The 15721-nt window shown below is 41.0% G+C and overlaps 1 protein-coding gene across 1 annotated transcript; it reads right to left on the bottom strand.

Moving 5' to 3' along the window:
- Nucleotides 1-11252: 11252 nt before the first annotated feature.
- Nucleotides 11253-14088, bottom strand: LOC150044754 (uncharacterized). The gene is given in 2 exon segments (XM_090321255.1): nt 11253-12443; nt 12445-14088. Coding segments are annotated over 2 exon segments (1617 nt in total). The 5' UTR covers nt 14022-14088; the 3' UTR covers nt 11253-12403.
- Nucleotides 14089-15721: the final 1633 nt, after the last annotated feature.

The following is a 15721-nucleotide window of genomic DNA, read 5'->3' as shown; positions in this document are numbered from 1 at the left end:
TTTGATGGCTGAGATCTGAGGATGAAGGTTCAAAGTCAACTTGGGCACAAAAGGAACTGAGACTCTTATCTGCAATTAACCTCTAGAAAACAGGAGTGGGGCTTGGCTATAGGGTGGTAGTCTTGAGCTAAAAAGCTCAGAGACAACAGCGAGGGCCAGGAGTAAGGAGGATGCCTTGAGCTGAAGAGGGACCAAACCCAGACCGAGTTAAAGCCTCACAACCCACACACACACACAAAAAGGTAGTTTCACAGAGTGCTATGTCCCATTAACTTCAATTCCCAGAAAGGTCTTATGTGAAGTAATACTTCTTAGAGCAGATTGTCAAACATGGAGAATACTAGCTAAACCTTCAGTATATGTACAATCTACAAATTATGAAACCTTCAGCAAGATACATTACCTCGAAGTTTCTTCTGTAATTTTTCTTAAAAGGACAAAGATCTCGGACTGACATTTCCTGAAATGCCAGCAAGAACCAATATATAACAGCTAGGATCACCAAATCCACAGATGGGATATTTGGAATTAAATTTGAAAGATCATGTACTAGAAATGACTGTGGGAGTAGGCTGAATAAATTAGTGAGAATGGGATTAGGGAGTAGTGCCTAGACAGATCCTTTAATTTGTCTCCTGTTCCCCTCTAATAACTAGGTTCCAGCTTATTCCTCGGCCCAGCTCCTCTCCCCGCCTGAAAGTTGGTCTAAACCTTCCAAAATCACCAAGTGACTGAATGTTGGAAGAAAGACTACCACGTCCATTTTGTGCTCTGCAGAAGTAGAACCAATGATTCCTTAAGGGAAAGAAAGCTAAAACCGTCTTCGTCTTCCTGTGCTTTTCTCCTCTGCTCTGTAGGTCAGAGTTGTGAAGTCAGAGTGGGTGAAGTCTGTCCTTTAGGAGGGAGACTCCTGGTCACAGGGTGTCTTTCAAACATCGCTAGGCTCCATTCCTAAAACCACAGCACCAGCACACACTACTCCAATATCCCATGAACAATGACTCCAGACACAAGGACGTGTGCACACCTGCATGAACTCAAGCCAGGCCAGCTAAGAAGGCCAACAAAGCAGGAGCAGAGCAAACATGTCTTGAGAAACAACACAGAACCCCAATCCCAGCTCACTGTCCTAAGACCTTCCACAATTCCACCACAGTCATGCCCTGGCTCGTCCTCCAGCTGGGCACAGTGATAACATCCATGGCTGACACAGCACTCTCTCTCAGTCATGGAGGGAAATGCACAGCTCCTGCTTCTCCTGCTCTGCAGGGCCCAGCTTGCTCTCCCGGCGTCCAGAGCCAGTTTCTGGCACCTGGAGGAGACCCGAGAGCTGATGGCAGCGACACTCATGAACCCCGAGTGGAGGAACACGTGGAGGTCGACTCTGCTCCCGTGCCCCAGCCCCGGCTCCCCACCTGACATGGGCTCCACACCTGAGATGCCTTCAAAGTACAGCTGGGCGCCTGCCTCGGGGACTCCAACCTACAGAACGCCAAGGTAGTCTTCTGAGGAATCCAGCAGGAAGGAGAAGAGGCACACGCGCGGATTTTCAAAGGGAAAACCCCAAGCTGTGGGCGGGAATGCACAGGCGCAAAAAGGATCTTCCGCCTTCCCAGTCCGCCCCAAAACTAACTTCCTCCACCACCAAGGGCTCTGCTCTGCGGTAAAACTACAACTCCCACAATGCACGGCGGCACCTCGCAGGAAGTGGGCTCCTTTCGGAGGATCCACCACTGTCAGAACCTAGGTCCCAGGTGTGGCTGAAGATACTGGAAAGTTTCTCTTCCGATCTGGGAACTGTGGTGACTTTTTCCTTCAAGTTACTGTTTGCCTCTTGAAGCATTTTAAGAACAAGCAGAAAATGAAAATGTATGGGGAGCCCTAGATAAGTTCGCTCCTGTTTAAATTTATTTTTTATTAAAGTATTTATTAACATTGATTGTTACATCGCATTAACAAACAAGTATTCAAAAGGAATCTCTATATATAATCAATAGCACTTAGTTTTTAGAACATAATCAAAATTAGGCTAAGGGTTTGTAGATCATAGATACATATTAATCTATATAATAAAACATTATGTCTATGGAGTCATAGGTTTTTATGTCTATGTCGTTGTGTTTATATTTCCAATACCATATCCATAGCATTTGGTGTGCAAATATTGAGTCCTCACTCTTGTACTGTTTGGATCTAATAGCCACATATTAAAGATACCAGTTGCATATTGGTCCCTTGGTCTTGACTTGTCCCACTCAACAGGATTCACTCTAGATTTATCCATTTCCCGGGACAACCGCATGCAAATAACTAAAAAATGACTCTAGCCTTTCACCATGCACAAGCATTAACTCAAAGTGGATCAGAGACCTCAATGTCAGACCAGAAACTGTGAGACTGCTACATGATACAATAGGAGAGACACTGGAACTCATAGGCACAGGATAAAGATTCCTGACCAGAATCCCAGGATCACAACAGATTGGAGACAGACTGGATAAATGGGACTACCTAAAAATCAAAAGTTTCTTCACAGATAAAAGTATAGCCACAAAAGTAGACAGACAATCAACCAACTGGGAAAAGATATTTACCAATAATGCATCTGACAAATGCTTAATATCCACTATCTACAGGGAACTCAACAAACTAATCCCCTCCAAATCCAACAAACCATTCACTATATGGGCAATGGAGCTAAAGAGAGACTTATCAAAAGAAGTTATTAAAATGGCAGAAAAGCATATGAGAAAATGTTCATCATCTATGGTCATAAAGGAAATGCAAATTAAAACAACCCTAAGATACCACCTTACTCCAACAAGAATAGCCAAGATTTTGAACTCAGACAATGACAGTTGCTGGCAGATCTTGGAGAAAAAGGAACCCTACTGCACTGCTGGTGGGACTGTAAACTAGTTGAGCCACTCTGGAAAGCAGTGTGGAGGTTTCTTAAAGAACTGAAAATTGATCTTCCCTATGATCCTGCCATACCACTTCTGGGCATCTATCCTGAACAGCATATCCCAAGATGTGATAAGGACACCTGCTCAGCTGTGTTTCTCTCTGCACTATTCACAGTAGCCAGGTGATGGAAACAATCCAGATGCCCTACTGCAGATGAATGGATACAGAAAATGTGGTATATATACACAATGAAATTCTACATAGCCAACAGACAAGATAAGTTGGCTTTTTAATATTTTTGTCACTTGTAGGTCTGAACTCTGGGCCTCAGTGTTGTCCTAAGCTGTTCAGCTCCAGGCTACCGCCCAGCCTTTGCTGCCACAGCACCACTTCCCCTGTTGTGGGGGTTAATTGGAGATAAGAGTCTCAAGGATTTGAATGCCTGGGCTGACTTTGAACCGCAGTCCTCAGATCTCAACCTTCTGAGTAGTTAGGATTACAGGTGATCCACTGCCCCTGGCTTTGACTTTTTAATTCCTAGATGTAATAATGGCATTGAGGTTATGAGACTACATTGGTTTTGGTTTTCTTTTCACAGATTCATTCTGCTAGAGTGTAAAGTATGTCTCTGTTTCCCCTTCAAGTTTTGAGTATCTTCCCTGTCCCTTTGAAAAGATATTTGTTGGCCCTAAACTAATTCCTGGTTAAGTTTCCACTGCTCTAATGTTCACACTGACATAAAATACCTTAAAAGTTATTGTAAGAACCCAGTTTTAGATATAGTTTGTTTGTGTGTGTGTGTGTGTGTGTGTGTGTATGTCTGTGTGTGTGTTTATTGCTGTTTTTTAGACCCTCAGCCTTTCCCCCAAATTGGGGGATGTGGCCTCTGCTGGCCCCACCCCTGTTTCTGAAACTGCAAATGTCAGTTCTGTGAACCAGCTTGTTTGCAGGCAGGATCAAGGAATGTGGGGATCCACGTAGCAAATATAAGAGCTGTGTGAGTTGTGAGTTATTCCCCCCATGAGGTCCTGGCAGAATGTGAAAGATCCAGCATGGAGAAATAGTGTTGAAATCATGATGGGAACCTAGAAATGGGGCTGGAGAAAAGCTAAGGAGCATGGCCTAAGGCCGCTTGTCCTTGGCTATGGAGGAAAGGGGAAGTCTCTTAATAGAGATTTTTATCAGTCACATGTAGAGTTTCTTGTACTAGTCTCCACCAGTTCTGATGGAAGAGAAGGTCATGGGAAGAGATGACTGGTAATCATTTAGCTACTATTTCTGCTTGATTGGGTAAGTGGTAGCCCTCACCTTGATAGGTTCATTTTGTATGCTTGCATCGCAGTCATTGGCGGCCTAGATGATGACAGAGTGTCAAACTATTGGCTGCCTGCCTGGGACGGTTCTATGTGTTACTGTGTTTTCTACCTGGCATGAAAGTGGACCAATGAGAGAGCTGTGTGCGCGTTTGGTTTAACGTGATTGGCTACCGTAAAACAAACAAAAACAAAAACAAAAACAAAAACACACTCTCACGCTTTGAGCAAGTTCAGAAAAAAACAAAAAAAAAAAACAAAAATGAAATACTTTTTTCCAGCAGATTTTCCTTGAATAAAGGAAATATTATAATCCTTGCCTATTATTCTAGCTACACAGGCTTAAGTAGAGGACTGCAGTCTGAAGCATCCACTGAGGTTTAAGTAATATTTATCTGATTTAAAAAAAAAATGTCTGAGCTGGGCACGGTGGCTCACCCCTGTAATCCTAGCTACTCTGAAGGCAGATATCTGAAGATGCCAGGCCAGTCCAGTCAGGAAATACCATTGAGACTTGTCCGCATTTCAGCAGCGAGAAACCCAGAAGTAGAGGTATGGTTAACAGGCAGCCTATGGAAAAGGCTAAAGAAGTGCAAGAATCCTGGGTTCAATCCCTACTCCTGACACACATATAAACTAGGAGCAATGAAATTATTGTACAATTAATAACTCAGACCCTTACTCATCAATAACTGATTCCATGTTGCTTGTGAGAGAGTGAATGCTTTTGTGCTTCCTTCACACAGGTGACCTGCTGCTGTGTGTCCTCACCCAATCATGGACATGGAAATAGATCCTCTTTAGCACATTAGCACAAGAAGAAGGTCATTCCAGAATTGTTTAATGTATGTTCTTTAAAAACTGAAGGTGACCACCAGCTGTTACTTCCTACATCAATGGCTGGAGATGTAAGAAGTGGTTTGTTGATCCCTCCTGGCCACATCTCCTCCAGCATCTGTTGTTATTCGTTTTCCTGATCCTGGCCATTCTAACTGGAGTGAGGTGGAATCTAGAGTTGTTTTGATTTGCATTTCTTTTATGACCAGAGATGTTGAGCATTTCTTCATGTGTCTATAGGACATTTTAATTTCTTCTTCAGAGAAGACTCTCTTTACGTCTTTAAGTCATTCAACCACTATGGAAAGCAGTATGGCAGTTCCTCAGAAAACTAAACATAGAACTCCCCTATGACCCAGCAATTCCACTTCTAGGCATTTACCCAACTGTACAGAAACAGGGACATACTAAATGCACTAGTACAACGATGTTCATTGCAGCACTATTTTCCATAGCAAAGATATGGAACCAACCCAGATGTCCCTCAGTTGATGAGTGGATCAACAAGATGTGGTATTTGTACACAATGGAATTTTATGCTGCTGTCAGAAAGAATGACATTGCCCCATTTGTTAGGAAATGGAAAGACTTAGAAAAAATCATATTAAGTGAAGTAAGCCAGACTCAAAGGAACTTAGGCTCAATGGTTTCCCTCATTTGTCATAATCAGTAGAAACCTGGGCTCTCATAGCAGAGATTTGCTATAGAGCAAAACCTAGATACATAAGGCCATATAGTAGGACACTAAATGAAAGGACCTCTAGGATATAGAAACAAAAGCCATATAATGAGTGATTGTTGTCCTTAATGTTCTATGTTATCTCTCATCTCTTTTGCTGTCCCTTGGTTATCTCATATTGTTATAGTATCTCACTTTGTTAGCTTATATATTGGATATATTTGTATTTGGTTATTTGAAATTGAATAGTGAAGGGGGGAAAACAAGATGAAGGGTGAGGGTGGGTGGAGGGAAATAGGGACCAAGACATGAAAAAGAGTATCAATGTATTTGAATTAATGTACCGTCTATCTGGTGAATATAATGTAACCCTTCTATTAATTACAATAAAAATATATGAAAAAAAAGAAGTGGTATATTTCAGCCAGCGAGCTTCATAGAACAGTGATTTCTAATTTGAGTGGGATCATAAAGGGTCAGTCATAATCCATGGCATGTTCCAAACCTGCTTCCTATGAATGATTGTACTAAAAACATCAACTAATCACAGGAAGGAGAATATTTTGCCCTTTACACAGAAACCATGTAATATTTACCTTTCACTCAGATTACTGAGTGAAATCACCAGTGCTAGAACAGAGTGAAAGGACAACTGATAAATTTCAATGGCTAGGTTTTGATTTCTCAGGTAGATGACACAGAATTTATTGAATGCCTCTGAGGTTTAATTTCTTGCCTTTCTTTCTTTCTTTCTTTATTCTTTGGTTGGTTGTTGGGCTTGAATATTGGATCTGGGCACTGGCCCTGAGTTCTTCGGCCCAAGGCTACCACTCTCCCATTTGAGTCACTGTACCACTTTCCAGTTTTCAGGTGGCTAATTGGAGATAAAAGCCTCACTGACTTTTGTGCCCAGGCTGGCCTTGAACTGCAATCCTCACATCTCAGCCTCGTGAGTACCTAGGATTACAGGCATGAGCCACTGGCACCCAGCTCTGGTTCTTTCTTGAAACGATGTTTGTTTGTTCCAGTACCTACTCTATGTGCTATTTTTTTTTTACTCCCCTGTGTTGGGCTTGAACTCAGGGCCTGGGCACTGCAAATGTCAATTCTGTGAACCAGCTTGTTTGTGAAGGGACCCCTTTCTTGACTTCCCTCCAAATCCATCTCCTATAGGCATTGCCCATCTTCAGGAAAAAGGAGTACTTGACTCAACTCAGGGGCTGTAAATTCCCTGATAACAGCTCAGATTACAAGAGCAGCTTAACCAGGTGGAGTTACCAGAATTCCTCTCTCACCCTACCTCCTCAGCCTGCCAGGAAACTTCCTCCCTTTCCTTTGTTGTCAGAGGGCAGTTTGGTTTAACATTATTGGGTACCTTTAGTGCCCGTCTCTATGAGTCAAATCCCCTCGTCCCATGCTGGAGGGCACCACATTTCTACTATCTGAGTAGTGAGGTGCCATTCCACAGTAAGAAAGGACCCTTGCCCTTTTTCTTTTTTTCTTTCTTTCTTTTTTTTTTTTTGAGTCAGCAAATTTTGTGACTTCTTATTTGGGGGGGATAATGGGACTTGAATTCTAGGCCTGAGCCCTGTCCCAAGCTCTCTGGCGCAAGGCTACCACACTATCCTTGGAGCCCCAGACCCACTTCCAGTTTTCTAGAGGTTAATTGGAGATAAGAGTCTCAGGTCCTTTTGTGCCCAGGCTGGCTTTGAACCTTGATCCTCACATCTCAGACTCCTGAGAAGCTAGGATGACAGGCATAAGCCACCATGCCCGGCCTATTCATGAAACCTTGAGCTTTTTGTTATTTTGGTTGTTTCTCAATTTTGCCTTTTATTTAAAGTCCCCATCCCTCCCTCTTTGCTTTTAGGCCTGAGACTTGAACTCAGACCTTGAGCACAGACTGGGAGCATTTGCTGTGCTTTACTTGCCTTTCCTATAATAATGATGTGATAGGACCAAGAGATTAGCCCAATATAGAGAAGCCACAATTTAGGAATTTATATCTGGGGTCCTTATTAAAAAGCAGGCTGCTGGGCCAGGACTTTGGCCTAGTGGTAGAATGCTTGCCTAGCGTGCATCACAGCTCTGGTGCAATTCTGCACTACCATATTCATAGAAAAGCCAGAAGTGGTGCTGTAACTCAAGTGATAAAGCTCTACCCTACAGAAAGGCCAAGGACAGAGATCAGGTCCTGAGTTCAAGCCCAGGACTGCTGGACTTCTGTCACAAAGACCAGGCCCTAACACAGAGTTTGCACCAAGTTTTGCTTTTTTTGTCTTTGTTTTTTGGGGGGCAGGATGGGGGAGCGATGTGGAACAGCAAGACCCTGGGGCTTGGGCACTGTCCCTGAGCTCTTTAGCTCAAGGCTAGTCCCCTACCACTTGAGCCACACTGCCACTTATACAATGCCATCCACCTTGCTTCTAGGAATTATAAACTTAAGTCAAGATTTCTGTGTGTATGTAGATGAAAGGGGTTTCATTCCAACCTTCTGTAAAATGTCTGAGCCTCTCTAGCCTTGAGAAAGTCCAAGGACACTGCTCAGGTGCTGAGCTCAAGCCCAGGACTGGCACACATACAAAAAAAGTGTGAGCTTCTATATTATTCACAAATGGCTCAATGAATTTCCTTCTGGTAAAAGCCATTTTTTTCTTCGGCCATGCTTCTAAAAGAGGAATTCTTAGAGCCTCCCCAAAATAAATATCCTTCCTTTCTTCCTTTTTCCCTGCCTCCCTCCCTCCCTATCAAGGCCTAGCATGTTTGCTGAGGCTTCTACTACTTCAGGTACAGTTCAGAACCATAAGATTTGTATCCACTTAAATTATCCATCAAATAAAGGAGCAGTCACTCAGCAGCCTGAGTCTGAGGCTCACTGCTATTGCAGCAAAGTCGGGCAGTATTTCAAACTTACCTTTAACTACTAAAAAGACAGAAGTGAGAGTGAGTTGTGCTTCCAGAAATAAGAGCACCAACATTGACAAAAAAAAAAAATCTCACAAAAACCCCAAAACAAAACAACAAGAAAAGACACTCTCAGGCTCTGAGCTCACAACTCTAAGTTCAGGAAAACCAAAAAGACAAAAATGAAATACTTTATCTGGAGAATATAATGTAACCATTCTATTAATTACAATAAAAATACATGAACAAAATTTTAAATACAAAAAAATGAAATACTTTTTTCTAGCAGTTTTACCATGAATAAAGGAAACATTATGATCCTTGCCTATTATTCTATCTACATAGGCTTAAGTAAGAGGACTGCAGTCTCTGAAGCATCCTTTGTGATTTAAGTAATATTTACCTGATTAAACAAAAAATGTCTGAGCTGGGCACGGTGGCTCTCGCCTGTACTCCTAGCTACTCTGGAGGCTGAGATCTGAGGATCAGGATTCTAGGCCAGTCCAGGCAGGAAATACCAGTTCAGCTGTGAGAAACCCAGAAGTACAAGTATGTTTAACCTGCAGCCTATCATCCATAAGGGAAAAGGCCAAGGAAGAGCAAGAATCCTGGGTTCAATCCCTACTCCTGACACACACAAACGAAGAACAATGAAATTAATTTACAACTAATAACTCAGACCCTTACTCATCACTGACTGACTCCATGTTGTTTGTGAGAGTGAACGCTTTTGTGCTTCCTTCACACAGGTGAGCTGCTGCTGTGTGTCCTCACCCAATCATGGACATGGAAATAGATCCTCTTTAGCACATCAGCAGAAGAAGGTCATTCCAGAATTGCTTCATGTATGTTCTTTAAAAACTGTAGGTGACAACCAGCTGCTACTTTCTATATCAATGGCTAGAGATGTATGTAGTGGCTTATTTCAGCGAGCTTCTAATTTGAGTGATTTCTAATTTGAGTCTCATTGACTCAAAAGGGGTCAGTCATTCTCCCTGGCCTGTTCCAAAACTGCTTCCTATGAGTGATTGTACTAAAAACATCCAATAATCACAGGAAGAAAAATACCTTGCCTTTTAGACAGAAACCATTTAATATTTATCTTTCTCTTGTGTTGAGGCTATCTTCCCTACTCAGTTTATTGACTGAAATCACCAGTGCTATAAGAGTGAAAAGACAATTGATAAATTTCAATGGCTACCTTCTGATTTCTCAAATATATAAAATAGAATTTATTGAAAGCCTCTGAGATTTAATTAGCATTATCTGATAGGTTTAGGGCTTGAACACTGGATCTGGATGAAATCCATGAGATCTTTGGCCCACACCTAGCACTCTCCCACTTGAGGCACTGTGCCACTTTCCAGTTTTCTGATGGTTAATTAGAGATAAGAGCCTCAGTGACTTTTGTGATTAGGCTGGTTTTGAACTGCCATCCTCACATCTCAGCCTCCTGAGTATCTATGATTATAGGCATGAGCCCCTAGCACCCAGCTCTTGTACTTTCTTTAAACTAAAAGATATTTGTTCCAGTACCTACTGTAAATGTTATTCTTTTTTATTTTTTCAGTGTTGGGTTTGCACTGTGGGCCTGGGCACTGTCCTTGGATTTTATTCAAGGCTAGTGCTCTGCCACTTGACCTCAGCACAATTTCCGGCTTTCTTTTCTTCTGCTTGTGGAATTCACAACTTAACTCTGGGTCTTCATGTGCATTAGGCAAGCACTCTACCACTAGTCCATGCTCTCGGCCTAAATTATTCTATCTTTAACCCACTCTTTGATCCTACAGTTTTGGAATATTGATGTCTTTTTCCTATTTCCCTGCTTTTTTCCCCTTTTTATAATTAAGCTTTCCTAACAGTGGAATCATTTCAGGTCAAATGTTTGGTACAGCCACCATAACTTGCCTTGGTGGGTTTGTGTACAGGTTGGCCTTTCCTCCTCTTGGTCAAAATGGTCATAAGCTTTGGCGCTTTCATGATCCATTCATGGAATACATTCTCCAGAAAGAAGAGTATGAATTAAGATAGTTTTTTCAACGTGTCAAATATAGAGTTACATTGGTAAGGATACATTCTTTGAAGTTTTGTTTCTTTTTCCAAACAGTTAATTGATATTTTAAAATCTTATCTGCTTAATTAATCTTGGGGAAATCAAATGTTAAAGTTTTGGCTTTGGGGGGTTGAAATTTGAAATTATGAAAATAAAAGCATACATTGTCCCCAAATTTAACTTTTCAAATAATTAAATAGTTAGAAATTAAAGTCACGAATGGCTGTTCACATTTGCAACCTTTTATAGACAGATCTAGGATTACATACAGAGTATTTTGATTTATGGCTATCCAGGCAAAAATTCACAACATTGCATCTCATTCAACAGTTGTACCCAGTACATTTTGCTTGTGATCTCAGCTACTCAGAAAGGACATAAAGAAGGATTATTGTGCAAACTGGCTTGGGCATAAACATAAACCCTAGTAAAAAAAAGAAGTGAAACAAAAAGACCAGGGTGTGTGGCTCATCTAGTACAATAATTACTAGCATGAATGTGACCCTGAGTTTAAATACAGGGGCAGACAGAAGGGAAGGATATAAAGGAATTTAAAAAAAAAAAAAAAAGGACAGGAGGAGAAGAAGAGACACGAGTTATCCAATAAGCACATACCTCAACACAAGAAGGGTTAGAAATGAATCTATTTTCTCATCATTTTTCTGCTACTTCACCACTTACAAAATTCAATGACCTGTTGTTGACCATTTTAATTATGTTTGTCTTTATTTTCCCACCAGAGAAACCAGAAGAGGAGCTATGGCTCAAGTGGTAAAGCATTAGTCTTCAGCAAAAATGTTTAAGATCAGTGCCTAGGCTCTGAGTTCCAGCTGTAAGATTTGTCCACATACACAAAGAAAATGTATCCCCAAATGTGTGTTCATCCATGTTCTCTACTGTACCTACAGACAAAAGATGGAGAGACAGATGTTCCTTCTGTGCACAATTTGTAATAAGTGGTATCTTCCATCACATCTTCTATTAAAACCCAATCTGGAAATACTAAGTCATCTGAGTTATAATGCATGGACCACACAATACAGTGAGAAACTTTGGGAAAGAGCCGAGAAAAAGATGCTCAAATCATGACACCCTATTACATGTAACAATTCCCAAACTATCTTGGAGATGACTTTAACATCAGACTCATAGACCAGACCTCTTATTTCTGAGAAGAAATATGAAATTATCTTTTTTGGCCAATCCTGGGGCTTGAACTCAAAGCCTAAACACTGTCCTTGGGCTTCCTGAAGCTAGATAGGTCTATCACTTGAGCCATACCACAACTTCCGGCATTTTCTGTGTATGTGGCATGGAAGAATCAAACCCGGGTCTTCATGCATGCTAAGGAAGCACTCTACCACTAGTTTAAACTCCCAGTCTCCTGTGTGTGTTCTAGGAACACTGAGCTATACTTTTTTGGTGAAGAACTTTTGACATTTCTTACATCCATATGGTTTCTCTCCTGTGTGTGTTCTCTGATGAAAACTAAGGTATGACATCTTCTGGAGAAACTTTCCACATTTATTTCATTCATTGTATTTCTCTCTTCTATTTTAATGAGCTGTGAGCTGTGCCTTCCTGCATTCAAAAGGCTTCTATCCCATATGGTTTTTCTATTGCAAAGAGGTGTGACCTCTGCTTGAAAGACAGTTGTCCTGTATAATCTAGGGGTTCTCTAGGGTTCTCTCTTGCAAACTGAGTTCTTATCTAGTTGAAAGATTTTCCACATTTATTATTCCTAAAGTATCTCAGGTGTGTGAATTCTCCTATGTCTACTAAGATGTGAGTTCTGGATAAAGGCCTTTCCACACTGTTCACATTCATAAGGTTTCTCTCCTGTGTGAATTCTTGTATGTCTCTTGAGACATGATTTCTGGGTGAAAGATTTGTCACATTCCTTACATTCAAATGGTTTCTCTCCTGTGTGTGTTCTCCAGTGTATTTGCAAATCTGTCCTGTCTCTGAAGGATTTGTCACATTCCTTACATTCAAAGGGTTTTTCTCCTGTGTGTGTTCCCATATGGGAAGAGAGGTTTGACTTTTGTCTGAAAGACTTTCCACATTTGCTGCATTCATAAGGTTTCTCGCCTGTGTGAATTCTATAATGCACATCATGATGTGACTTCTTCATGAAGGTCTTTCCACATTTGTTGCATTCATAAGTTTTCTTTTTTGTGTGATTTCTTTTATGTATGTTGAGATCTGATTTCAGGGTGAAGAACTTGTCACATTCCTTACATTCAAAGGGTTTTTCTCCTGTGTGTGTTCTCCAGTGCCTTTGAAAATCTTTCTTGTATCTGAAGGATTGGTTACATTCCTTACATTCAAAGGGTTTCTCTCCTGTGTGTGTTCGAAGATGGCAAGAGAGGTTTGACTTGTGTCTGAAAGACTTTTCACATTCTCTACACTTATAAGGTTTCTCACCAGTATGAATTCTATTATGCACAACAAGATATGACTTCCTCTTCAAGGTCTTTCCACATTGGTTGCATTCATAAGGTTTCTTTTCTAAGAGAATTCTCTGGGGCCTACTCAGAGCTGACACCTGGGTGGAAATTTTCCTACATCGTTTATATCCAGAGTGTTTCTCTTCTGCGGGTGTTTGACTTTGGGAAGTTGGGTGTGACTTCTGTAAGACAGATTTTGCACACTGGCTGTACTCATTGGATTGCACCTCTGAATATTTGCTCTGAGATTTTGTAATGAATATTTTCTTTCTTGAAGAATCCTCACATTCACCACATGGATTGACCTCTAAGTACATTTTCTCATGTGCAGTGACTGTAGGTCTTAAGGACAATCTTCTTCCACATACAGTACCTTCAGGTGTTTTCCTTCCTTCCTGGTATATCTCCTGGACAAGGAGAACAGGCCTATCATAGTCTTCTGTGTATTCATTATGGTTTTGAGAGGGCTCTCCCCCATCAACACAATTATGTCTAAACAATGTGGCTTCTGAGTTTAATACCTTCCTTTCTCCACCATATTTCAAGTACTGCAGCTCATCTGGACTTTGATCATTTTGAGTGAAATGCTCAGAATATCTGAGGGATTGTTCAACTGCAGGAGACACAGCAGGCCTGTATGCAGCATGCATCTCATCGGGCTTACTGGAGAGAAGCATGCTCTGACACTCAATGAGCTTGTCAGTCTTCAGCTCTAAGGAATCCCGATTATTCCTCACCAGCTCCGGCTTCTGTTGTGAACTCAACTTAAAGGTTGGTACTAATCTCACGCTTGCCTCCACTGTGTTACTATTCATGCTTTCTACTTCACACACACATTCATCTGGATTTTCCTCACCGATTGTAATCATTGCCTCCATCTTTTTGATATCTACAATGAGTCACAGAAAAACAAATACAAATGAGAACCAAGATTCTGTAATGTAAAGGGAAAGACATTTTCATCCATCCTAACTGTTAACAGATTTCAAAATATCACAGTAGGAATTGACTTATGAGAAATATATATTTTTCTGTCTTGTATATTAAGAAACTAATACTAATATTTTACAGAGAAAAATGTTTGTCTGTGTTGCCTTTATTCTTTGTTTTACATCAGAGGAAAATTTACTCAGATTACTGAACTTGGACTGCTAAAATTATGAGCTGAGTACTTTGGCCTTTACTATTTTTTTCAAATATTATTTGCTAGATCATGGGAGAAAAGCTGCCTTGTTTATATTTACTTTTTTAAAATGACTAATACATTATTCTGCTTTGTATCTCAATGATTAGTTGTTCTTTGCCTTACACATAAGAGTTTATACACTGTTCTAGATATCCATGGGAATTTTAAATTTTGTGTTTCTCTATCTTAGACAAAGTCTCATCAAAATTCTTTTCCTAACACTCCTGCTCCTCAGAAACATAGAAAAACAAAGACACTAGAGCTCACCATCTAGTTAATCATCCTCACTAAACTAAAAGCTTTGGTTCTGGATCTCAGTCTCTGCCCACCACTGAGAAACTCTTTTGGTTTTCAGAGTAGAACAGCCCTGATGTATTCCTTATTTCCTCACACCTGCAGCCACCTACTATCAAAGAAAATTAAATCTCTTTGCCCTCTTTCTTTCTTTCTTTCTCTTTTTGTCAGTTGTGGGACTTGAACTCAGGGCCTAGACACTGTTCCTGAGCTCTTCGGCCAACACTAGTGTGCTACCACTTTGTGGGGTTATTTAGAGAGAAGCATCTAAAGGATTTTCATTCCTGGGCTATCTTTGAACCAAGATCCTCAGATCTCAGCCTCCTGAGTAGCCAGGATTACAGGTGTGAACCACCAGCAACTGGTAGAAAATAAAATCTCATTTTCTACATTATTCACTTTATTCTTTTTGTTCCAGAGTGACTTCCACAAAAAGAATGAAATTACTAACTTTGCTGCCCCAGACAACTTAGTAGATCTCCATATGAATTTTTGTTTCACAGGCCTTTGACACAAGGATCACCTAGCTTTCTGACACACACAGGACACAAGGAAAGTAGCAATATTATTGCTCCGTACAGCACAATTACAACTTACCCACTGTGTCCAGACCTCAGCATCACTCTGTATGATGATGTCACTCACCTGTGAAGTTTTTGTCAGAGGCTCCCCATGGTTCTGTACCTTGCTCCAGCTTGGCAATCAATTCAGGTTTAGGAAAGCAGTGCCCTGCTAATAAGAAGTAGTGGAGAACTATTGCTCATGCTGGGTCATCACTGCTCTAGGATGTCACACATATTGCTCACAAGGCTGATCCTAATCTTGTTTCTCTTATCTCACTGGTTGCATGGTTGTCAAGCCCAGAACTTTGCATTCAGTTGGCTAAGTAATTGTGTGGCATGAACTCAGATCTTTTGCTTCAAGCTACAATTCTATCAGTTTGAGTCCAAGAACCACTTCCAGTCTTGAGTAGTTAATTGGAGATAAGAGCATCGTGGGGATTTTCCTGCCATTAATGGCTTAAATCCCAAATTCTCAGATTTCAGCCCCCTAAGGAGCCAGGATTACAAGAGTAAAGCACTACAACCAGTGCTAGAT

The sequence above is a fragment of the Megascapheus bottae genome, chromosome 29 (assembly GCF_031878675.1).
Source record: "Megascapheus bottae isolate mThoBot1 chromosome 29, mThoBot2.hap1, whole genome shotgun sequence".
Lineage (NCBI taxonomy): Eukaryota > Metazoa > Chordata > Mammalia > Rodentia > Geomyidae > Megascapheus > Megascapheus bottae.
Note: the sequence above shows the minus strand (reverse complement) of the source record. Positions and strands in the feature narration are given on the sequence as shown.